We start from the raw sequence: 26,116 nt of genomic DNA, 5'->3' as shown, positions 1-26,116 counted from the left end.
CTTCCTTCCTTCCTTCCTTCCTTCCTTCCTTCCTTCCTTCCTTCCTTTCCTTCCTTCCTTCCTTCTTTTTATTTCTCTTTCTATCATTTTGTCTTTTTAGATGCATCTCCCCTCAAATCTGTTTACATCCTGTGATGCCATTGAGTCAAGGCTTGGAGAGCAGATTTCACTGAGGGTTTGCAGGCAGTAAGCATGATTATTTTACACAGAAGCATAGTGAACAACATAATATGGGATATTAAGCACTCTCGTTCTTAAAAGGTCTTAATTGTTTTGCCTTCGGTACAATTTTACTGATGGTCTCTTCTATTTGAGCTCCTGTCACTTAAGGCCCATGCCTTTTCCTTGAATCCTCTCTCCTTCCTTTCAGAGTTTACTGTCTTCAACTCTGAAACAACCTGTTGATTTATTTTTCTCATTCCCAAGTTAGCACAGTCATACCATGAATTCTATTTTTTATGACCAAGTTGACAAATAAAGGTATTTTGTTAAACTAAGAGTTTTCACCTCTTTGATGGCTTCTCCTGCTAACTTCATCTAACAATGATTGCCTTCCTGCTACACACACACAAACACACATATACACATACACCTGCTACACACACGTACACACATACATACACACACATTTAAAGTAAATGTGAAACAGAAGAGCAAAGGAGAATTGCTTAGACGCTCCTGATTAAAGACATTTTCACTTCTATGTGTTCTGTTTGGGTTGCCAGTGTGTATTAGTGTCCCTGGAATAGGGTTAGCCAGTTCGGTGTGGCACAAATCATCATGCTGTGGGCCATGGTGGAAGCAGTGGCCACTTAAGTAGGAAAGCCATGACAAAGGGGATGACATTTGGGTCTGGCTCCAAAGATAAGTAAGCTTGATTAATGCTTTGAAGCTGGTACTGTGGATATGCTGTGTCAGTTCAGAAGCTTCTCATATGAGCAACAGCTATTGTATTGAATGCAGATTTTTCTGTTCATTTATGGTTATAAGGCATACTACAAAAGGAACAGTAAGTTTTGAGAAACTTGAAAATCATAACTCTTCCAAATGAGATCTTTTTTGGTTGGGCTAGACCCCAGTGGAATGACATGGAAATGTCTGAAGTCAGGCTGTACACAAAGTCTCTGAACCACTCCCTTGAATGTTTTATCTTATGTTGGACCATTATGACTTTGGGATTAAGGTAAGATTTTATGCTCTTTGAAGATAAAAACCAACATCCCCACACAGCAAGATACAAAGACAAAAAAGCAAACACTAGGATGCTTTCTAGATGCTGAAATCTTAGTCTAATTAGACTTTAGATGATTGGGTGCTGTTTTGCTCTTAAATTTTCCCTTAGGCAGGGTTAACATGATATACCTCTGCCTTTGCAACATTCCTTTCCTTGTTTTCCTCATTCTCAATGGAGAGTCTCAGCACAGGAAAATATACACAGAGCAGCACCTAGTGCACTCTCACTGACACAGCCCAGGTTCATATTTAAATTATATCACCTCTAATAATCATAATACATACCATCTGCCATTTATTCAGGATGTGTAATTAACATCAGGCATTGCTTCAAGAGTTTTATATTTACAATTTTAGGTAAAATTTTCATTTTAGTGAGAAAGAATTGAAGTGATTGGTCACATTTGTTCAGGGGGATAAGCACATTGAAGAGTCTGTTTGTCAATCAATCAATAAATCAATTGATCAATAGACCAATCCAGCCATTCCTCCACCTGTGGAACAATATTGACTGCTATAGTGGTAGCATAGGCAACAGGCTATGGGAATGCAGAAAGGGGTCATTAACTCTAAGAGGTAGAAGGGCCTCTGCAGAAACAATGTGGAGCTCAGCCATGATGAAGGTGCATTTTGATTGGTGAAGGATGAAGCTTCTACACAGAGCTCTGTATCTATCTATTTATTTATCTTCTGCCTTTTGCCAACAAGGATTTAAGACCACTTACAAAATACATGAAGCACATATAGATAAAGGATAGTAAAAAGGCAAACCAGATTATCCCAATTAAAAAAATTACTCAACTGAACCAGAGATATTTTAAATTATTAAAGGACAGAAATACATCTCTGATTGATTGATTGAAAGGATGATAATGTTTAAAGCAGTGAAAAATGACTTCACCATCATTTTTATAGTAAATACAAAAAATAACTGCTCAGTCATATTTCTTATTATAATGTCCTAAAACCAAGGTGCGATTAGACAGAAGTGATTATAATGGGATGGGCAATATCTATGTGATCCAGGCTGTGTGCAGCTTTCTGATTCTTCAGGGTAGACCTCTTTGGGTTCCTTAGAGGAAGATTTAGGGAAAGAATGATTTTTTTTTTTTATTTTGCAGATAATCCTTTAATTTACTATGTCAGTTCTTAGGAAGTTCAAGAGACTCAAGACCTGGGTGTGCACATAATACCTGTATTAGTTGGGGAATTAACAATCATCATGCTAAATCATGCCTAGCCATGAAAGAGTTTTTGGTTGTATGCTTCAATATTAACACCATAGTTAGAGGTAGTGACATGGCAATGTGGTATTGATGATGCCATTTTATGAGTGAAGTCAGTGAGGCCTGGAGAAATCATACTCATTGGTCACGAGGGAGTCCATATGTAGGATCCAAATTATAACTCACTTCCACCTTTTGAGGGCCAACAAGTTTGCTCTTGGTGGTGAGAACCAAACTAATGATTTAGTTCTGCATCTATATTGTATCCTGGCCTTGAGGTTGGCTATGATAGGAAGAGAGCATGTTTTTCTTGACTCCCACTAACAGTTATTCCAACAATTCTAGTTCTGGGAACAGCATTTAGTATGTTTAGGTATTTTGAGCATTTCATTGGGCCTACTGATAAACAGAAATTGCTATTAATGTTTTTACAAGAAGAAAGAGTGGTATCAATAGAAATTTGATCAGTGAACATGAATTAACTTAGTCTTTAATTAAAGTAACATCGCAGAAATGTTTTGATGTGCTTCAAGGAGTAGAAACTCAAATACTAAAAGAAAGGAGGAAATTAGGTTGTACTCTTTATTTGGGATTGCTGTTTTGGTCCTTTCGTTCACCAATCCAGTCTTCACATCAGGGAAAACCAAGCAAGTTCTACAGAGATACTATGCCTATGAAAGGCTGGACACTTGACATGTGCCTCTGTGTGAGTTAGCTTCACCCTTTATTCCTTTATGTAATTTCATGACTAAGGTGCTATCTTAGTCTGTTTAGTCTAATAAAATACTATAAACTGTGTAGCTTGTAAACAACAGAAATTTATTTCTCACAGTCTTGGAGGCTGGGAAGTCCAAGAACAAGGTGCTAGCAGATTTACTCTTTGGCTCATAGATAGTGTCTTCTTACTTTGCTGTCACATGGTGATGAGGGTTCTCTCTGGAGCCTCTTTCATAAGGGCACTAATCTAATTCATGAGAGCTTTGCTCTCCTGACCTAATCACCTTTCAAAAACCCCACCTCCTAATACCATTACATTGGTGATTCGAATTTACCATATGAATTTTTTTGGAGACACAAATGTTCAAACCATAGCAAACATTATTTCTTTAGTTCTTTTTGCTCATTCGAGATCTTCTTGAAATATCTTGATTCCTCCTACCTCCACCCATCTCCCCCACTGCCCATACCCAATTTTTAGATTATTTTACTCATTCTTTAAGAAGCTCCTCAGGCATTATATCTTCCAAGAATTCTTCTCTGACCTCCCAATTCGCACAGTTTCTAGATCGTCTTCTTTCCAGAACTTACTTTACTGTTGTTTTGAAACAGCTTTTGATGAGTGTGCCTTTTCACTAGACGGTGAGCTTCATGAGGGGAGCTCATGTCTTAGTGATTTTGGTTCACTGTGATGAACACATTATAGATTTGTTGAACTTACAAGCTTCATTGTGGAATCAAACTCTTTTTTTAACAACCTTTGTCCAAACTAATGACTTCTGGCAATCCTTTAGGCATGTCTGACCCAAGGCTCTATTTTTGTGCTCCAGACTTACCTTACTTGGTCTTATGAGAATGTATAATGGACCTATGATGAAATCGCTGATGACAACATGGGACATCCCTGATTCTGTCTTACTTACACTGTGCTTCTGTTTCTCTCTAGGTCAGAGGAAAGTGTTTGACCTCCCTTTTGGGAGCTGCCTCTTTCGAAGTGATGTTTATGACAATGGATCCTCATTTCTGTACGATAACTGCACAGCTTGCACCTGCAGGGTAAGGCAGCTCTGAGAGCCTGGGGTCCAGCAGTGATAGGGTTTGGGTTTCAGTGTTAGCATCACAGCCACAACCAAAGCCAATGGTGTGTTATTTATTGGGAGGAAGCATTAATGATGCCATTTTACAAGGAAAATCATACTCAAGGTCACCAAGAATTTACACATAGCACTCAAACTGCAGCTCAATCATTTTCTAAGGACCAAGAAGTTAGCTCCTTGTAATGAGAATCAGGCTCCGAGGGCCTGTTCTGAGGATTTTCTAAAATCAGACAAACACATATGGCAGTGCCCTCTGGCTTTAATTATCCAAGATGAATTCTGTAACACACCTGGCAATAAAAATTGCTTTTAATCACATTCAAGAGAAGAGGAAGGCATGGAATTACAGTTCATCACAAAGATAAACCTGGCAGTTTAGGAAGAGAGTATTTATGTGTTGTTTATTGTATCATGTCTTATTCGAAGCTTTGCTCATTTTTTCTCAAAAGGCAACCAGAAGTCTAATTACTGCTATATAAATAATTCCACAGCTTCAGAATTTTAAAGGGACACACATCACATATTCGTAGACTATACTTATGCTGTCATTTATTTTGGAAGCCAGGAAGAAATACATTTATCAGGGAGGACTTTAGGATTATTCATTAGTGAGTTAATGAATCACATCTGTCTGACAAGTTTAGAATACACTTTGGTAGTGATGGTTGTTGTTGTTTGTTTTTAATAGTTAAAGGTCTGGAGAGGGAAAGAGGGGAGCTCTACTCAATGTCAGTTATGAGTCAATAGCTGGGATTAGAGCTCAGTAGTTCTTGATTACATGCTTTGTTCAGTAGCATGCACCACTTCAGGGGGTGGTTGGGTAAGGGCTGAACTGTCCATTCCACTGAACACCAAACATGAGTAATTCCTGAGCCTGAGAATACCTTACTGAAGCTTCTTCCTCCTCCCATGGTTTGTGTTATCCTGTGCTAACCACATAGCACCCCCTTCTTGCCTTGGCCTTCATTCTCAGGACTTCTCCTCTCCACTAAGAATTTCGCAGGAGATAGCTTCCTCTTGGGATACTGAGCCTTTGATGAAACATATCACATTCTCAATTCTCTTGCTCACAGGAAAGCAAGGCATCCCATGAATGGGAGTTAGTTATACTTGCCGTGCTTCGGGTTCATGGGTTCCGTGAGAGATGATTAGGTAATACGTCTCAGTGCTTAGCAGGAAGTGTAATTAATACTCTTCCTCCAAAAGAGTGTTTCACTAGAGGATGAATTCACAGTCATCTTGGGGATATTAAATGCTTGAAAAATCAAGCTGCAATCATTTTGAGTAATCAGTATTATTTTCTGTCTGCTTTGAGCTTCCTTTTCTAGTATCCCTCCAGTGTTTCTTATGATTTCCATGGCAGGTGCAGGAACCTGTTGAATATGATTTAATACAGTTGGCTCTTTGACAATGTGGGGGTCGGGATATTGATTCCCTGTACTGTTGAAAATCCATGTCTAATTTTTGACTCCTTAAAGACTTAACTAATAGCCTACTGTTGACTAAAAGCCTTATCAATCATATAAACAGTCAATTAACACATATTTTGTATGTTCTATGTATTAAATACTGTATTCTTATAACGAAGTAAGCTAGAGAAAAGAAAATGTTATTTAAAAAATCACAAGGAAGATAAAATATATTTACTATTTAATAAGTGGAAGTTGATTATCATAAAGGTCTTCATCTTCTTTACATTGACTAAACCGAAGAGGAGGAGAGGTTGGTCTTGTCTCAGGGATAGAAGAGGCAGAGGAAGTGGAAGGAGAGGCAGGAAAGGCAGGCACACTTGATGTAACTTCTATTGAAAAAATTTCTGAGTGTAAGTGGACCCTTGCAGTTCAAATCCATGTTGCTCAAGTGTCAATTGTATTTTTCTGCATGCAGGATGGTTTCAGGTCTCTATGCCATCAAATTTGACAATTCCTCTACCAGCAATGTTATTACCATCTTTAAATTTGTTTAGCAGATGCTTCTTCATCCATAACAGCCTATCTCAGGTGTCATACAACCTGAGAGGCTTTCCTGACTTACCTGGATGGGTAACTTTCCCCTTGTCTTTGCTATCTTTACACCTTTGCTAGAGTTGTGTTTACCACATTATAATTGCAATTTGCTTGATTACACGGTTATCTCCCTTCTTACATTGTGGAGAACCCCTTGAGGACAGAAGTACATTTATGCATCTCTGTATTTGAATTCTCATTGTTTAACACAGTGCTAGGCACCACAGTCTAATGATATGTACATAAAGCGTGCTTTCTCTCTCCACACAGACACAAACATACACAATGAAAGCAGGGAGATCTACAGTGAAGTATGCCTTGTTTGAGAGGTAGGGAGTGCCCTTGTTTTTAAACAAGAAATCAGGATATGCGGCTTGACAAAGGATTATTTATTTTCCAATTTAAGTTGGTTTATAATAGTTTCTATGTGCCGGGTATTTTACATTTAAGAGGCACAGTAAACCTGAGAAACAATAGGCAGAAGAGCACTTCTTTTTGAAATCAAATCATACTTCTTTAACTTACAGATGATATCAACTCTTCACCTTCAGTGGATAAGTGGCCTGGTCAAAGTCACTCCACTCCAGTAGAGGTCTGGAACCCAGGTCCAGTTTTGAAACTGTTCGTTAAGTTCCTTGGTTAGCACAGAACACACTTGAGGAATCTTGTCCTGAGGTGGTGCATTTGCTCTTAACTTTTACTTTCTGACCAAAGATATTGTGCCTTTACGTTAAGCTCCAAAAGGTGGCATAAAGCCATGGAGGAGACCCAAGAGAGCACTATTAGTGCAGGTTGCGAAGAGGTAGAGGGCAGGAAGAAGGAAACTGGTGGTTCGTGGGGAGCTGGGCGGTCTTGCCACAGGCTGGTGGAGTGGGCTCATCAGTCTCTGGAACGTGAAATCATAAATCCTTGGGAAGGAGGGGTTGCGTGCCATAGTTTTCATAGTGCCCTCATATTCTGGTCTAGATACTTAATCAACAAATCACATTTTGAAGTGAATGAAATATTTATTGCAATACATTAAAATATGGTACCTTACAGACTTTGACACAGACAGTTATGGGTTATGAAAGGAAGGCCAGGTAGGATGTTTGGTAGAGGTGAGAATCATTTTTAATTTCTAGTTTGCCTTTGGGCCCCTAGGACTCTACTGTGGTTTGCAAGAAGAAGTGCTCCCACCCTGGTGGCTGCGACCAAGGCCAGAAGGGCTGCTGTGAAGTGTGCCTCCTACGAGTGCCCCCAGAAGACATCAAAGTGTGCAAATTTGGCAACAAGATTTTCCGGGTATGTCATGAGACAAGCACGTGGGAACTCCTGTATTACTATGCTGACAATTAAAAAGCTCCAGACACGAGGCAAATTGGGTTATCCCATAATTTCTATATACATATACAAATGTATATGTGTGCATATATTAATAGAATGTATTTATATTACAGTATTATATATACATATATAGTTAGAATCAAGTGCAGAGAATCAACCGTCTGAAAGATGTTTTTCTTGACTATATTTTTGCTGAAATATGTTAAGCCTGTAAAACCTGCCTGAATACCTGGGAGTACCTCTTCTCATTGGAGATGCTCAATGACACTTGTCAACGTGATGATCCCTGTCAAGATCCTGATGGATCTATACAGCTTGATGCTTTTAGAAGTTTTCCACAAAGCTACCTTTGCAAATAAAAATTTTTTCATTTGGAAGATATTCAGATAAGGATGTGAACAGCGTACGTAGTTGAGCCAGGTGAGAGAGCTCTGCCCAGCTGAATGGAAAAGGTTGTCTTTTGGCCATCTGTTACCAATCTCAGGTGCATTTTACATTATTTTCTGAGGACCCCAAGTGGGAAACAGTGCAATGGCCATTTAAACTTCAAAATGAAAGATGGTTGGCTTTGTCCAAAGTACCTCCTACCTAGTCCATTTTCCCTAGGGGTGGAAGGAGTCAAATCACTGTGTATCGAAGGTGTCACCTCATGATACCCGTGAGAATCAAGACCCACATAAACAAGTCAGTTGTGGTAGCTCTGCAGGCATGCTGCACTGAGCCAGACTTCCTATCACGCTGAAGTAGTTGGAGGGAGAGGTCTTGGTTCTGATGGAACAGTAAGAAGACATGAGGTGTCACATGGTCTCGCTTGTAAGTGGGAGCCGAACAATGGGATCACATGGACATGGGAGGGGAACAACACACATAGGGCCTGTTGGGGGGTAGGGTAGAGGGAAGGAGAGTATTAGAAAGGATGGCTAATGCATGCTGGGCTTAATACCTAGGTGATGGGTTGATAGGTGGAGCAAACCACTATGGCACACGTTTACCTATGTAACAAACCTTCACATCCTGCACATGTGCCCCAGAACTAAAAATAAAATAAAATAAATTAAAAAAGAGAAAACAATTGAGGACAAAAAAAGACCTAAGGTATCATGCCCAGTGAAGAGGGAGGCATGTGTGTTGTATTTACACCAGGCTTTCAGAGATGCTCATATGTCCTCTTGATGTAAAGTCTCCTCCTCCTCTGTCTCCAGAACATCCAGATGAAACAGCCTCACTCTCACTATGGTGCTGTGTGCAATGCACTTTCTTTCTTTCTTTTTTTCAGATGGAGTCTCGCTCTGTCGCCCAGGCTGGAGTGTATTGCCATGATCTCGGATTACTGCAACCTCCACCTCCTGGGTTCAAGCGATTCTCCTGCCTCAGACTCCTGAGGAGCTGGGATTACAGGCACACGCCACCATGCCTGGCTAATTTTTGTATTTTTAGTAGAGATGGGGTTTCGCCATGTTGGTCAGGCTGACCTTGAACTCCCGACCTTGTGATCCACCCTCCTTGGCCTCCCAAAGTGCTGGGATTACAGGCGTGAGCCACCACGCCCCACTGCAATACACTTGTAAGTCACCTTGTAAAAACGGTTCCTTTAAATGACTGAGGCTTAAAATTATTCACGGAGACACGGATTCCTAGAAATGTGTACTCAGAGAACTTGGAACAGTCCGGTGTCCTTTAAGGCAGATTCAGTCGGGTCTTTCTCTCTTGAAAGGCACTAGAGGGTAGACAGTCCTTAAAATAGCTTCAAAAAGTCAGGAAGGGAAAGAGGTAGGGGAATCATCCAATATCTCAGCTGTTTCTGTTTTTAACAAAAATCTGCTTCTTGGATCTGCAAGCTCAGGAAGGAATCCTTGTTTTGTTTTCACCCCAACTCTGTTGTCTGTGATCTTTTTTACCCACAAGCAAGGATGCACATCCCTGCCTATCCTCCAGAGGTACAAGGGCTTTTTGTGTATTTGGCATTCACAGATTATACATTTCATGAGTGAAAGAAATTCCTTAAATAGCTCTTTCTGTCTGAGCAAGGATCTAGTCCAGGAAATGAATCCCAAAGTGCTGCCCTGCTTTTTGAGAGGAGAGAACTAGATAGGCAGGGATGGGATATCTATGGCACTTGGAGTCTTCTCTCTGAGCTCTGCATTTTCAGTGACTTGCCCATCAAGTGTCTGTCTGAGCGCTGGGAGTCATTTGAATTAGCCTCTCTTTTATGCATGTCCCATATGGGCCAGAACCATGGCACATCTGGTAATTAACCATCTCTGGACATCTCAATTAACTATTGGTGCTTGGGATGGCTTAAATATTTTAGTCTTATCAAACAGGGGAAAATTAGATTACTGTCATTGTATCATGTATGAAAATTCATGCTTGGTTTTCCCCTAGGGTGCAGCTAAGTAAACAATGATTGACAACAAGATGTAAATATGCCTTGGTTAAACACACAATAATTATTTTTATATCCAGGAGGAGGAACACACACACACACACACACACACACACACACGCTTGCACACAATCTGAAATCTTCACTGATCTTTATCTTAAATCAGTTGGGTACATACAAACACCTGAGTCATTTAGTCTAATGATGGCATCCCTCACTCAGGGCAAGAAATGCTTTCCTCCATGGAGAGATTACAGTCTGTTGCCTCAACTCCTGTCAGCCTCCAGCTGCTGACAGGATCCTGTGTCCTCTCTTGTAGGATGGAGAGATGTGGTCCTCTATCAATTGTACCATCTGTGCTTGTGTGAAAGGCAGGACGGAGTGTCGCAATAAGCAGTGCATTCCCATCAGTAGCTGCCCACAGGTACGTTTGGAATGCAGATCGACTTTACCTCAGTGTCTTGAGAAATGTCCTGTGTGTGGCACGGTCGCATGCCATCTTCCAAACACCGACTCCAGCTCCCCCAAAGCCTCCACATTCCTGAGTAGCCAAATGCCCCTTGCAAAGTTTGCTCATTCTTTTTGCAGATTTTATCCTTGCATGAAAATAGCTTTTGCTTTGCTCTTGTCCGAATTCTGATTTCTTATTGACTTCTCCCATTCATTCTGTAAAACTTCTCCAACTCCTGCAAGATCTGTTTCTTTGCTTTCTTTTGCCAGGTTTTGTTTAGCATCGTAACTGTCTTTTGCCTTTTCCTCTTTTCTCTCCCTTCTCAAATCAGAGCTTTCCTGTTATAGACATTCAAAGTAACATGTGGTTGTTTATTAATATTTCCACAAGGGTTTTCTCCTGCCTCACAGCATCCCCAATTTCTTTGCTGAAGTTTTCTCTCTCTAATCCTGGCCTCCGTTGTAGCCCCAAATGGAAATAGCATCCTTATGGAAATATCTCTTTTCAAAAACTCATAGCTCCAGCACACTGAATAAAACAACCATTATCTTCTAAAGCATGAGATTCATTGAATTCACCTCAGCAACTTGAAACCTTTTAAAGTTTTATACATTTTGGGAAAACGTCAACCCTATTCAATACCTTCCCGTGAATGAAAAAATATATCCATATATTCAGGACATGTCCTCCCTTCTCTGTTATAGACAGCTTTTAATTTTATTCACATCTGTTATTATTATAAACAAAAGTTGCTGTTTTTACTTGAGTGCCAAATGAGGCACAAAAAAACAACAGCTGTTGCTATTGCACAACTGAATAAAGAGGAGAGGAAAAGAAGAGAAAAAAAAAACACCCTAATTAGTCTTGCTTTAAAAAGCCTCAGACATAAAACTGAAAGCCTCCCATAAAAGAAAAAAAAAAAAAAAAGAAGATACAATAAGTAGACTTGAACACGGTCTGCTTATAAATATTCATTGGGAAAAATGGGATCACATCATTTATGCCAGTCCTCTGGGAACCCTCGCTGCTAATGAACTCTTGCAGCACATGTTAGTAATAATGGGCTTCCTTATTCTACAAGACAAAAACAGGATGCTGTGCCAACCTGGTGGCTCAAGTAACTAGCCTCAGCAGGCCACCGTGGAGTTTCCAGCTTCACTTGAATTTTGCCACTTGTAGCTGGATTGATAGTTTTCATTGTGCTCTTGCTGGGGGAGGGGAGGGCGGGGGGAGGTCAACGTTCTTTATGTCACTGGTGTCTCATTAGCCTTCCATCACTGTAGACCACATTTGGGCCAGGGGCATCCATCCCTCCAAGCAGAGGCCTTTCCCTGCCCCACCCACCCCCTCCACGCCTTGTCAAAGCTTGTTGGTGCCCCTGCCAAGGCCCCTGCCTGAGGGACCACCTTTTTATTTCTAGGCTTCCTTCCAACCACTCCTCCAGTTCACACTTTCCCTTCTCAGGGGCCCGCAGGAGATCTTTGGAAGATAACTCGGCTCTATCTACCATGGAAATCTTGTTAAAAACTTACTTCCCCTCCCCTACATTGCCTGGGGAAATTTTGGGGGAAAAAAAAAAAAAAACAGAGAGAGAGAGAGAGTAGCTTGTATTCCCTGCTCTGTCTTTCCTGGCTACTGCATATCTCTTTTTCCAGATGTAAATGTCTCTTGTGGAAGAAGGGTTTTATGATTGGATTCCCTGTCCATCCTGTCCTGCCCCCGCTCCCCACCCCGCCATCCTGCAACTCCCCTAGATGCAAAGGAGTGCCATTTGTGAGAAGGGCTATGAGGGCTGCAGTGGGGACTGGGTCATCAGGACACTGTCATCTCTCCATCTCTAATACGTACTGAGATTTTATAGTCACAACGCTAATCTCATTTAATGCTAACGTCACCCCTCTGAGGTGGGTGCTATTTCTAGACCCTGCTTATGGATGAGCCTGCAGCATGACCAGAGTCTTACAGCTAATTGCATATTACCCAGGTGCTCTGACTTTGCAGCTTGTACCTGATTTATTCCCCCATCTAATTTAGTGATATCATCACTGCCACTTTCATTTTCTGAAGACGAGAGATGGAAGTTTCCACTGAGATGTGGATGTAGGGAATTGTAGTCATGTTTGGTTGGGGCCTTGGCTTTAAGGCGGCTCTGCTGCATTGGGATAGAGCACCTTAATCCTCTTGGGGCCGTCATTCCCTCGGCCTGAGCTGACCTCATTTGGCTTCATCTGCAACTGCTTTCAGTCTTGAGAAACCAAAAGAGACCCCTGTGCCAAATTACAATTGACAGCAGAGCTCTAGGCAATGAAAATATGTCGTGATGCTCCCGCACTATGGGATGGCTGGCTGGGACTGAGTTTTAAGTCTCACTCAAAGTTGTCAAAGCCTTTAATGTATCATTTTAGGCCTAGCTGATGCAAAAACAAATCAGACCTGATTAAAGATCTTCAATAATTTACCAGAATCCTTTAAGTCAATCTGATTTTTTTCTTTTTGAGTACTTAAGCCTACTCTTGATGGAACTGACCAGTAGTAAGTGAGTGAATGAGCAGTGTGTGAGCCGTGTGGCTTTGACATGAGCCTTGGCAACCTCTCCGTGGTCTGTTTCCTTAGTTCCCTGTAAACAGGGGATAAGGACAACCGCGTGTGGAGGGTTATTGTGAAATTTAAATGATAAAGTATGAGGAATGCATAGCACTCAGTCTAGCATATAGCAGATGATAAATATTAAATTATCTTAAAGAGAAAGGACTCAAGAGGACAAAACTCTGCAGGGGGAAGAAAATGTCCTTTAGGGTCAGACAAAATTAGGTTTGATTTTTGGTTCTACTACCCTTGTGTTGCATGACATCAATTTCTTCACCTATAAAAAGAGAAATACTCAGCTCATAAGGTTCTTGTGCATCTTAATAACAGTGATTATGAAATCTCTAATGTTCATTAAATCTTAATAGGTCATAAGTATTAACTCATTAAATCCTTATCACTAACCCGACATTGGGTAACATAAGTAAAATATCGAATAAGATGTTTGTTATATAACAAGTGCTCTCTAAATGTTAAACTTCTTCTACATTTCTTTTCTCTGTGATTAACCATTGAGTCGGAGATAAGACAACTAATTTTCTGATATGAGTCCTAAGAATACGTCACCTCCTTTAAATGTCATGCATTAAAAAGACTTAAAAGACGTGCAGTGTAGGAAATTGCAGTGTATTTCCAGAAAGGTAATGAAACATTACCCAGTGTTTCAAAATTCTCAGCTTCTTTGGCTTTGAGTGCATAACAGTTATTCAACATGGACAACCTGCCACTTTCTGAAACAAGAAATCTGACTGAATCTGATCTGTAGCACAGATATTGCCCATATCCATAGGGCTGATGATTCCTGAGTTTGGATTACAGTTTACTGTTTAAGCTTCTCCAACAAGCAAAGACAGAAAGAAGGTCTTCTAGGGATCTATAGTTTGACAGATAATTCTCATTTCTATGTGTGTGCCCTTGGTCTCTAAAGGGCTACATTTGGATACCAATGAAAAGGTTGAGTCCAGACTGTCTTCATCTTCCTTCCATGTGAGAAAAATCACACTAGTGAGCCCTTTAGGTATTATATTTCTTGGAGGATAAAAACAGGAAAGTTTACTGAATGACTTTGCCTGGCCTTAGAAGCTGATACTTGAAACTTCATTTTCAACATCATCACCACCATCTGGGCATTGAGTTCAAGTACAGCTTGGACTGATTTCATTGGTTTATCTTGTATTAGATTTTTAAAAGATATTTGTCCTCAGCAGACCATTTTTTCTTTTAACATTAACTTTTTATTTGTTTTTCTTCTGATTAGGGCAAAATTCTCAACAGAAAAGGATGCTGTCCTATTTGCACCGAAAGTAAGTTTATTCCTTTGAAAATGTGCTATTAGTATTTGTTTTGCATTTTATAGTGCGACAAGAAAAATAGGGGTGTATGTTTCCCCCACATTTTATTTTTGTAGGTATATATAGGATGTGATCATCTGACCTCCCTACAGACATTTTACGTCAATTGTAATTCTCCCACAGAAGTACAATTGAGACAAATATAGATACTTCCATCAGAATTTGTTGCTATGAGAAATTAAGAAGATAAATGGTTTGATTAGGTTTTAAAAAGGACCAGATAACTTAATGTGCATTTTAACTGCTAATAGCATTTGTAGTCATCGCGGTTAAGATAATGCTATCCGGTAAAACCAAACATTATACAAAGTCTAGGAGGGGCTTTCCTTCTCCCATTATAAAACCAAACAGCTGCACTTTCTGCTCCCTCACCCCACCCCCACCTCATCACCACGTCACCTGGGTGCATCCAGTCTTGTTGTTGGCAAAGAGAAAACAAGAAGTCATTGGGCTGATGGTTTTGCCATCTTATTATGTAGTCATGTGTCACTTAACAGGATGTGAAATGCCTTCTGAGAAATGCATCCTTAGGCGATTTTGTTGTTGTGTGAATATCATAGAGTACACTTACACAAACCTAGATGGTATAACCTACTATACACCTAGCCTATATGGTACAGCCTGTGGCTCCTAGGCTACAAAGTTGTATAGCATGTCACTGTACTGAATACTGTAGGCAATTGTAACACATGGTAAGTAGTTGTGTATCTAAATAGAAAAGGTGTAGTAAAAATACAGTATTATATTCCAATGGGACCACAGTCCTATATGTGGTCCATCATTGACCAAAATGTTGTGTGTGATTCATGACTGTTTTTAACTGTATTCTTGAAAGTTCCTTCTAAGCATGGCCTATTCTGAAAGCCGCCTGAGACTGTACTACTGATCATCCAGACAGAGCATAGCAATAGCTTCATATCAGTCCCACATGTAGACATACGCCTAGATCTATTAGCAAATTGCCGTTTTAGTCCTCCTGAAATTCATATGGTTTTGAGATAGCTTCCTGGAGTGTTTTACTGAAAGAGGCGTATTAGTAATGTCACTGTCAAGTTAGTTCCCATGTATGATAAGTAGGATTAACAAAGTCATAAAATCTATCAGCGTATTTTATGAGCCAGTTATGTTTAGAGAAGTGGACTGGAAGACAGTTGAAAGCGGCTTTCACATGGGCACAGGTTTGTTCTTTCCACTTCTCTAAAATAGAGTTTACATTACTAGAATACTAGACTCTGTTGTTTTTTTAATTGATTAGTACCTTTGGACAATAGATATGCAGGGTCATTATGTGTGTGTGTGTGTATTTATATAAAACTATTAAATATAATATTTATCTACTATACATGTTACTATTTTTAGAAGCAGAGAGCTATTAAATAGTTACATATTAGATAAAATGCTGGTTGAATTACTGAAAATTTAATTATAGATTTAATAAAAAGGGTTTACTTTAAAGATAATGAAGTAAATAAAATAACTCAAAGGAGGCCAATGAAATATGACTTAGTAGAGAATAATGCAGGAAGACAAATTAGCTATGATTAACACACCGGTTGATTTAAAAACACGTGTACAATCTAATACATTTAATCATCCTCCCAGAAACCCTGAGGAAAGGGTTTGTTTATGGATGGGTCAGAGGCTGCCTTCCAGTTAATTCCTTTCTGGATGAGCAGAATAGAGTCTACATTGATGAAGTTTTCCTCTGTGTCCATGTCAATGGAGATGTTTGCATTTCCCCATAAAGTGTCTCCTAGTCGAAGCAGAGACAGACCTCATAGGAATGACTCTTATTTTCCAGTTAACTCTTTCAATTTGCATGAGCACAGACTCATTACATCTGCCAATCACATTGTTGTCAGGCAGGATCACTGCTTAGCAGCTTCATAAAAACATATGACCAGCTGGGCGCAGTACCTCATGCCTGTAATCCCATGCCTGTAATCGGGAGGCTGAGGAGGGCAAATCACTTGAGGGCAGGAGTTTGAGACCAGCCTGACCAACAAGGTGAAACCAATCTCTACTAAAAATGCAAAAATTAGATGGGCGTGGTGGTGTGGGCCTGAAATCCCAGCTACTCAGGAGGGTTGAGGCAGAATAGCTTGAACTTGGGAGGCAGAGGTTGCAGTGAGCCGAGATCATGCCACTGCACTCCAGCCTAGATGACAGAGCGAGACTCTGTCTCAAAAAAAAAAAAAAAAAAAAAAAAAAAAAAAAAGCCAATCTTGTAAGAAACAGTCTAAATCTTGAATTATTTGACTTTATTTTGCAAGGATCAAATAGGTGATTATTGAGATAGTTGAGAGAAAAGCTACATTATGTTATTAGTTTATTCATTATGAGCTGGACTTTCCATGTCTAGAAAACTGGTGACATCATAAAGAAAAAGAAAAGAATACAAATGGAAGGAAAGGTATTATAAAATAGGAGCAAGCTTTAAACTGGTAATATTAAGTACCATATTGTGTTAACCACGTGAATAAGCTCATGCCTTCTATCACTGAGAGAGGCAATTGGCAAGGGAGAAAACCACCCAGCTGGAGGGGCACCGGGAGGACAGTGACTCTGCACCTGCATGGAGCAGGTCAGTCAGTGCTGGAAGAGCCCATGCATGTGGTTCTCTGTCCAAGTCTCAATTATATCATCAGATGGCTATTTCTCAATTTCCTTTGGTGTTTTTTTCCATCTGTTTACTCTCTCCTGCTCTCTAGCAGTTCTTCCATCATTGCTGTAAAACGCATTCTATTTGGCGAGGCTTATTTGTTCAGATTGAGTTAAGAGATGGGCTGACTTCCAATTTTTAAGCAATGCCCAGTTTTTCATAGCACATTCAGGTAAATTTATTCTGATGTCCTTTAGCTGTGGCTTCGAGACCTCCTACTTTGAAATTTCTTTGTCATTATATCCAGGATTCAAAACAAACCTTTGGGCACATTTTTTCCTCCTTTGTAAATTATGCAAGCTCTCTTGAAAAATGGATTTCTAGAGCAGAGAAAGCAAGGATGAAACTACAAAAAAGTCTAGTGTTTTCTAAAGCCAGAAAAACAACTAATTTATGTCTTATTAAAACACATACAGTCTCTCCCTCTTTCTCTTGGACACACACACACACACACACACACACACACACACACACACTCACTCTCCATGATGTTACTGCAGAGTTTTCAACCTCAGTCTTACTGAGAGTTTGGCCAGATCATTCTCTGTTGTGGGGCTGTCCTGTGCATTACAGGATCTTTAGCAGCATCCCTGGCCTCTAACCACTAAATGCCAGTAGCATCCCCTGCAAGGTTGTGACAACCAAAAATATCTCCAGACATTGCCAAATGTCCCCTGGGGAGCAAAATTACCCCTGTTGGGTGCCACAGGCATTCCAAATAGAGGAAACAGCATGGGTGAATGCAGACATGAGCACCTGTGGTACTAGTAGCACTAACTAACCCTCAACACCTGTGGATTAGATGCAGTAGGAGAGTAAAGTGAGCTTAGAAGCCTCTGGGTTTAATTGAGTATGTTTCCGTATTTTAATTCTCTAACCCTGCAACAAATTATGAAGGCATAATTATATCTTGAATGATTTTAAAAAGTTACTATCTTTACTTTTGTTGCTAGGAAGCTAAAAATAAATTTGTACTCCACCTCTAAAAGCATGCAGGTTTTGAGTAATAGGCTTACTCCTGGCTTCATCATATATGTCCACTCTTACATGTTTTCAACTATTTACTTTGTATGTTTGTAAGCTGCTTCCAACCCTTTTCTGAAAGGAGGCAAGAATACATCCATGCACAAATAAATGCATATGTAAATTAAATGGATTGATTACAGAGCTTCAAATACTCTCCAATTTATTTTGGTTACCTGTGGTAGTTAAATGAATGTTGCATTATTTCCAGCGGTAATGGCATTACATTATCTGTTCCTAAAATCCCACAGAATTTCTCACTTATTGCCTGGGTTAGTTTTAATCTTGGTAGTGTTTGGGGGCTGTCTCAGATCTTTGAAAGGAGTAACGAAGAGGAAACTTGAAGCACATGTGAGAACATTCTTACGGGTCTCTCCTTATAACAGTCAGCAGTAATGGTAATTTACAATTCTGTAGGTAAGAAATAATAGAGGAGGCACAAACTGTTGTCCTACCCACAGTAGGACAGTTTTTGTAGGGTTGGCCTGAAGGAGCAATGATGACTCTCTCAAAATAGGGGAACAAAAGTCCTCTGAAAATCAGACCTGAAGGAAGTATGAAAAAGCATCACTGTCTTTTTATAACATGGAACAGCCTCTCTTTCTCCCTTTTCAACTGAAAAGAATTAGATTTGATTTTGATGATTTATTTAAAATAAAATATTTGGAGTAGGCTACACAAACTTTATAAAGCTTTCTTGCAAATGCTGTTTCTTGCCAAAGTGTGAGGCTCTAGCCTTAAGTCAGTCTGGACTTGCCTCGGCTGGGCTCACATAAGCACGGAGTAGCTGACAGGGAGGCCACTCGCCTGTTTTGTGTGTAGCATTTTGTTTATGCAAGTTGTTGTTTTACTGCCTGTTGGCAAATAGTAGGTAGAATCTTGATCTAACCACCCAACAGAGACCTGAATCAGATAAATTCTTTGCTGGCAAGATATCTGTTTTCTGACATACATAATACAGTGTGAAAGTTGTCACTAACAAGAACGGTGCGTGTGAGGTGTGTATAGAGAAAGAGAGGGAGAGAGGGATGGAGGGAGGGGCAGAGAGAGAGACTGAGATTGACAGATTGAGTATATGAGAAAATTTAATCTCTCAGCCATCTACAAAAGCAGAGACAAAGGCAGCCCAGACGTGCATGCCCAGTCCCTGCTGTCATAGGTTCATTAAGCTGTACCTGTAGCTACATCAGACCTAACCATCAGATTCCCAGCTTAAAACACAAGTTCATGATTACATAACACTGAGGCTGATTGAATATGCCGAGCACAGATGTGCATTTAATTGAAATAACCTCAACTACATGTCCCACAAGTAACAGGAAATATCAAATTTCAGCAGCTCAGGGTGGGAGGAGGCTCACAGTTGCCAGGTGACGTTTTAAACCCCCCAGGGTTAGTTTCCAGCTGTGTGCAGGCTGCTTTGGTGTGCCTGCTCTCCTAGGGGCCCTGCCTGCTGCCTGCACCCACCACAGCCACTCATTTTGGCACATCTGACGTAAGCCCTCTGGGATGCGTACAGGTAGCTCCAATTAAACAGAGTGGCTGTAGGAGGGGGAGAATATAACAACAATTTCATTTATTTCCCTAGAAAAAAAATAATGAAATAGTAACGTAGGGGCCCATTTTATGAGAAATCTCCACTGACAGAGGTTCTGCAAATTAGTGATTTTGTGTTTGAGCAAGGTTTCTGGCCTCAGGGGCTGTAAGCAACTCCAGGTCCCTTAACACCAAGAGTCTGTCCTTAACTCAGGAAAGCAAGGAAATTCGAAACCAGAGCTCAAGATGCTTGTAGAATAAGAATTTGTGGTGTTGACTTTAGCCCTGCCAAGGAGGTGTTAAGCTAAGTGGCCACTGAAGTTTCTGCTCCAGCATCTGGAGTCAGACTCGACACTGCTCCTCAGGCCCAAACAGCAGACAGGGGTGGCAAATAAAACCCGCTGTACCACACATGGCGGCTGGGAGATCCCACACCGGTAGAAACCAGGCTGGAAGGAGCATGAGGAAATCAGTTTGTTTTCTGTTTTATATGCTGTTCTGCTCTAAGGAATATTGTTACTTTAATTTTTCTTGCTGTAAATTAGTACAGAGTTGAAGGAAACTGAAGTTATTAGGAATCGCCTTTTCTCTACCACCTACTGTCAGTTCCCACAGGGTGTTAGTACTCAGTAAGTCCTTGATAAGTGATTATTTGATGAATTGACAATCACCACTGTCATCATCCATAGATAACAATAATAGCAATAGTACAACGGTAGTACCATCAGCAACAGCAACAGCTAATAATTATTTGGCATCTGCCGTCTCTAAACACTATCTTGGGCAGTCTCATTTAGTTTCATTTGATTATCACAGCTGTCTTGTGGTCAAATAGTGCTGTTAGCTCCATTTTACAGTTGAAGGAACTGAGGCTTAGAGGTTAAGAAGGATGCTCAAGGTAGTTGTGGAGCTTGAATTCCAACCGGGTAGCTGGCCCGAAAGCTTGGTCTGGAATCACTTCCCTTAGCTTCCTTGTCATTTTGTACAGTTTGATAACCAGTCGAAGTTAAGAAGGGGAAGAGAAGGCCTGGAGGGCTTTACAACTTGTAAGAATTGTAGACTGGTGAAGGACTTTAAGAGGAATTTCCAATTAACAGTGTTGTCCCTCCAACCACACCATGGTGGAAATGGAGACTCAAGTCCCCAGGCTTTCTTCTACTGTGGCATCTCCGTCTTTCTGCTCAAATACAGAGAAGTGGTGGTTGGTATGCTCTGAGCTCACTGACAAATCAAACTGGCTTGGTTTTCCATTTTGTTTGTTTTCCATGTCTACTAGTTTTTCCAGTTTTTTTTTTCTCTTGGTAACTCAAGTTACTGGGGTCAAGTGAAGATCTCCCCAAATTTTCTTTTTAAGTACATATAGTTTTAAACTTGAAATAACTCTGTATAATCTCCACCAGGAATGGGTAAGAGCAGAGTTGCCCTGCCTCTGGAGCTCATCACCATTTAGCATCAGGAAATTTGTAAGTGAAGGCATCTTAATATGAGGTCAGACATCTCACTTTGCAGGTGAGGAAACTGAGACTCACAGCAGTACTAACTGAAAGAGCTGGGATGAGGACTTGCATCTTTTTAAAAATCTCCTAATCCAGTATTCATTCTATAGGCCTCTCTGGATTTTTGCCTGGGAAATCTATTTTTAATATAGATGTAGCATTATGACATAATTCAATTAAAAGCTAGTTTCTTGCTTAATTTCGAAAGAATGCATTTTATATAGAAAAAGATATGCGAATTCATTATTAGACATCTGGTACAATATAGCCAAGGCTGCCATGTTGAATCTCAGTAAAGTTGCAAGTGTCCAGTTTTGACTGAGGTTATGTGTGACGGAAACGCCTTGGTAATGACACACCTAAAATACAGCTAAATGACAAAACAAATGAACAATAGAAACCCCAAGCTGTGAAACTTAAAAAATACACTTGGTGGAAAGTACTGTATAATTAATTATACATTACTATATGCAGAGCTGAGGCAGATTTATTCCTCTTTGGAGGTCACATCTCCTATGAGCAAAATAAAAGCAACAAAAATTGCTACTTCTACTACCTCTGCAATTGCTCCTATAACTAACGGTGACTTATTGAACATTAGTCCATATCATTCAGGTATTGTGATAAATGCTCTCCATTTTGCCATTTAATCCTTACCATGTTCCTATGAATTAGAAGCCATCATTAGCCTGAGGGTGAGAGAAATTAAATAGTTTGTGGTCAGCTAATACACTGGCCTACGAGACTCCAAAGCCCAAACTTTTATGCACTATTCTCTGTTCTCTATTGACTAAATTTTTATTCATTTTGGAAGTTCACTTCTAAATAGATATGAGGTTTGCCAGTTACTTTCTTTTATACATAACTAGCGGCTTCTACTTACAAGTGGTTGTATTTACTCACTTTTTAAAAAACTTACGTACGTTTATGAGGTCACTTTAACCTCTTCAGTCTCTTGGGTTACAATACTTCAGTTGTAACCTTTGCTGGGAGTATGGAGAGATGACTCATTAGCTGTGCTATGTATGGCCCTTTGGTGTGAAATTCATATTCATGAATGCTGTCATTCTTTCTCCTTATCTCTGTTCCCTTCTGCCCTCACTCATTGCTCCACCCCTCTTCTCTGACTTCCCGTATCCTTCTTTAATGCAAGTATCTGTTGTTTTACTTTTTGCTTTTTCATCTCGTAAACCCACAGCTCTACTTTCATGGTGCCCTTTCTGTACTTTCTCACTCTGGCTTCAGATTTGTTTAAGCTTTGAGGTCCTTAACATATCACTTCTTAACAAGATGCTAATGTGGTAGATCTCAGCTTCTTGGAGAACACATTCTTCTTTCAGAGTATTGCATTTGAATTTTGTTAATAGTTTCTACCTTTGATTCCCCCAATTATTTGAGCTGGGAGTTGGATGGAGGGGCTAATGGCTGTTTCCAATCCCTATTTGTTGACTGAATTCTGGCGCCCCCATGTCCCAGCTGCACAAGATTTGAACCTTGATGTTATTTCTCATACTTTTGGCATTTCTCCCCCATGTTCCTAATCAATCATCAGGTTTGCTTGATTGTCTCTTTGTGATATTTTTTGAATAAATGCTTTCCTTGCCATTCCCATGGCAGCTGGACACTCATCCTATTGCTTGCATGTAATCTCCATCTCTCTTCTCCTTCACCCGTTTTTGCACACCCCTGTCAGAACCCAAACTTGGCTTTCATGGAGACCTATGCCAACTTCCTTCACTGGTCTCTTGCAGTTTCCCAGAATTTGTTTTATAAAACACTAGTGCTGAGGGATAATAATGAGTAATATTTTCAAAACAAGGTTCTGTGATTAAATACACTCAGGAAATGCTGGGTCAAGTAAACTTAAATGTGTTTCCTTACTGCAGAATTCTCAGAGCCCTTAATATGCTGATGTGCATGGTGAAGGAGGCTGATGGAGTATAGAGCGCCTCCAAAACTAATTTGAGCGGCAGAGCTTTTTTTTTTTAATTTTAATTTCTACTTATTTTGGCAGGGAAATAGGCAGGATTGATGTTTCACAGGAAACATATCAAGAAATGCTGGTTCTTTGGAATACATTTAAACTTCTCAGGCTGGCAATGAATCACAGGCCAATTTATTTAGACAACTTGGGTGTCTTGTATTTCCCAAAGCAGCTCTGCACTCCGGTCTGATTGGCCTCCTGCTCTTCTTGTGTAAGCTGCCCTCTTATCTATGTCCATGACTTTATTTACATTCTTCTTTCGGACTAGAAGGCTTACTTCATTCTAGCCCTAAATCTGTATTTTATGTCTTTTATAGACTATCTCAATTTACATTGTCTTTTCAACAAATCTATACTTTCTAAGTTTGTTACAGTCTTTCTCAACCCCATTTAGCCAGCGGTAGATAACTATTTGCTAGATTTGCGTACCATTTATAATAAGGAAACGAATAATGACTACTCTGAGTGTCTCTTACGATCGTGGCAGCTTTGCAGTGCTATCTTTATAATCACCCTGCAAGGTAATTGTTCTTAGAGTCATGTTATAGGCAAACAAATTGAGGTTATGTAGGTAGTTTGTGCATGATTTTCTAAGTCTTAAGTGACAAAATCAGGAGTCAAACACAAGACTCTTAAAAGCAATAATATGCTCAACGTCTGCCAACTCCAAGGAGGCTTTAAAGCTGGAAGCCGGGTTAACTTGGAGATGTGAAACCCATCTCTTTAGGTCAGATATACTGTTCTCTCAATTGACAAATAAAAACTTCTGGTTTAAATAGAGAAGAAGATGTTTTAAGGTCGGATCTTGGATAGTGAGAGTGGCAAAAATGCATCTTCTGTGTGAACTGTATATTAACATTCAGTGAGCTTTCCACATTCCAGAAGGTGCTCTGGAGGACCTGAATAAGAAGTTGATACAGACCCTGAGCTCAGAAACATTTAATGTAGTTGTGGAGATGAAATAAAAACACATTATATAAGGGAATCATGTATTATCGTTTATAATTGACTTATAGATAGGTGTTCTTAATCTAAACTTCCCAGACTCGTAGGACAGCATTGATCAGTCTTTTGACAGAGTCTTTATGAACCTCTACATTTGAGAGGATATGAGTATCTACACATTTCTTCAGATTCTCAAAGAGCTCTGTGACCCCAGCTAGTTAACAACTTTGCAGGATGCTGTGGGGAAATGAATGCCCTTGAAGCCACAGTGTCTTGGGTTGGATTCCATCTTTACAAGTATTGGCTGAGAAACCATGGGCAATAAGGCAACTTCTTCAAACTCATTGCTAAAAAATTAGGGTATTAGGGTATGAATATACAAAGTGCACAGACATAGTGAGGATGAAGGGGGATAGTGAGGATGAAAAGGGATACTGAAAATATGGAAAGCATCTGACATGGTACTTGGCATATACTAGTTATTTTATACTAACCACGTTTAATGTTGCTAAGTGTACTAGTTACCTATGGCTACAGATGACAAATTACCACTCACTGGCTTAACACAGCACGAATGTATTGTTTTACAGTTCTGGAGGTCAGGAGTCTGAAAAGGGTCTCAGTGGGCTAAAATCAAGGTGTCAGCAGGGCTGTGTTTCTTCTGAATGCCCTAGGGGAGAGAATCCATTTTTTGGTTTGTTTGTTTGTTTTTCTCTTTTCCAGTTTCTGAAGGTTGCCCACATTCCTTCACTCCTGACCCCTTCCTCTAGCTTCAGACTTGCCAACAGCAGGTTGAGTCCCTTTCACACTATAAGGGCCATGCACCTGCCTTCTTCTTTCACTAAGGGCCCTTGTGAATACATTCACCCCTTTCAGAAGTGCCCATATTGAGGTCAGCCGATTAGTAACCTTGATTCCATTTGCAAACTTAATTCCCTCTTGCCATGTAAATAACATAGTCACAGGTTCTGGGCATTAGGAGGTGGACATGTTTGGGGGCCCATTATTCTGCCTACCTCTCTTGGTCATATTAGGCATTAGAGGTAAGTTCTTTTCCCATGTTGTTCTGATTCTGATGTAGCTTTCTGATTTTGACAATAATTTTTGGTAGGGTAGGTTATCTCTATTCAAATGGAGAAATTGGACTGCCATGAATTTGAATTTCTCAGCTAGCTTTCTTGGCACCAGACATAGTTTCCCCATAATGTTCCTGACTTTTCAGAATTTTTTTTCCTAATAGTCTCTTTATTCTGAAAGCATTAATTAATTATTCAGTTAATCGATTAGGCACAGTTCTTTTGGTTACCTGCTGTATGTGTCATTACACTGAACTATTTTAGTAAGTTCAGTGTGGGCAATTTTTGTTTCACCAAAATATGTTCTCAAATTAATTAACTGACTCATTCATTCAACAGATATTTATTGATACATGATATGTGTTACAGCAGTAATTTTTTCAAGTAATGAAAAAATGAATCCATGTATTACATATGTACCATTATATGTTGCTTAATGGTAGGAATATGTTCTGAGAAGTGCATCATTAGGCAATTTTGCCATTATTCGAACATCAGAGAGTGCACTTACACAAACCCTAGGCTAAATGGCACACCCTATTGCTACTAGGCTACAAACGTGTACAGTACAAATACTGTAGGCAATGATAACACAATGGCAAGTATTTTTGTATCTAAATACATCTAAACATAGAAAAGTTACAGTAAAATACAGTATTATAATCTTATGGGACCACTGTCACTCATGTGGTTTATTGTTGATGGAAACGTCATTATGAGGCACGTGTCTACCTGTAGACCTTCTGTATACATGGCAGTGTGCCAGGCGCTGAGGGGTACACATAAAACTTACAGGGAGTTTAAGGTCTGGCTTAGAAGTTAAGAATATGCTAAAACTATAAGCTAAGGAAGAAAATGATTTATCATAAGCAGGCTATGACTTTGGTACACCCTAGTTTTGATCCCTAAAAGGAAAAACTTAGTGTGACTACAAGATTTGAAATTAAGACTGTCCCAGAACATCTGGGCTATATGGTCAGTTTTGCTTTTGGAATTTAGAGGAAACAGACGACT

General features: G+C 39.9%; 1 protein-coding gene across 2 annotated transcripts in view; it reads left to right on the top strand.

The window, feature by feature from the left end:
- BMPER (BMP binding endothelial regulator) overlaps window positions 1–26,116 on the top strand; it is a 247,971-nt gene that overhangs the window by 141,197 nt on the left and 80,658 nt on the right. For both annotated transcript variants that reach the window (XM_025381030.1, XM_025381031.1), the window contains 4 exons: window positions 4,123–4,232; window positions 7,423–7,563; window positions 10,311–10,415; window positions 14,287–14,332. In XM_025381030.1, the coding sequence (XP_025236815.1) occupies window positions 4,123–4,232; window positions 7,423–7,563; window positions 10,311–10,415; window positions 14,287–14,332 (402 nt within the window). The remainder of the gene's footprint in view (window positions 1–4,122; window positions 4,233–7,422; window positions 7,564–10,310; window positions 10,416–14,286; window positions 14,333–26,116) is intronic.

This window comes from Theropithecus gelada, chromosome 3 (assembly GCF_003255815.1).
Source record: "Theropithecus gelada isolate Dixy chromosome 3, Tgel_1.0, whole genome shotgun sequence".
In the NCBI taxonomy this organism is placed as follows: domain Eukaryota; kingdom Metazoa; phylum Chordata; class Mammalia; order Primates; family Cercopithecidae; genus Theropithecus; species Theropithecus gelada.
Note: the sequence above shows the minus strand (reverse complement) of the source record. Positions and strands in the feature narration are given on the sequence as shown.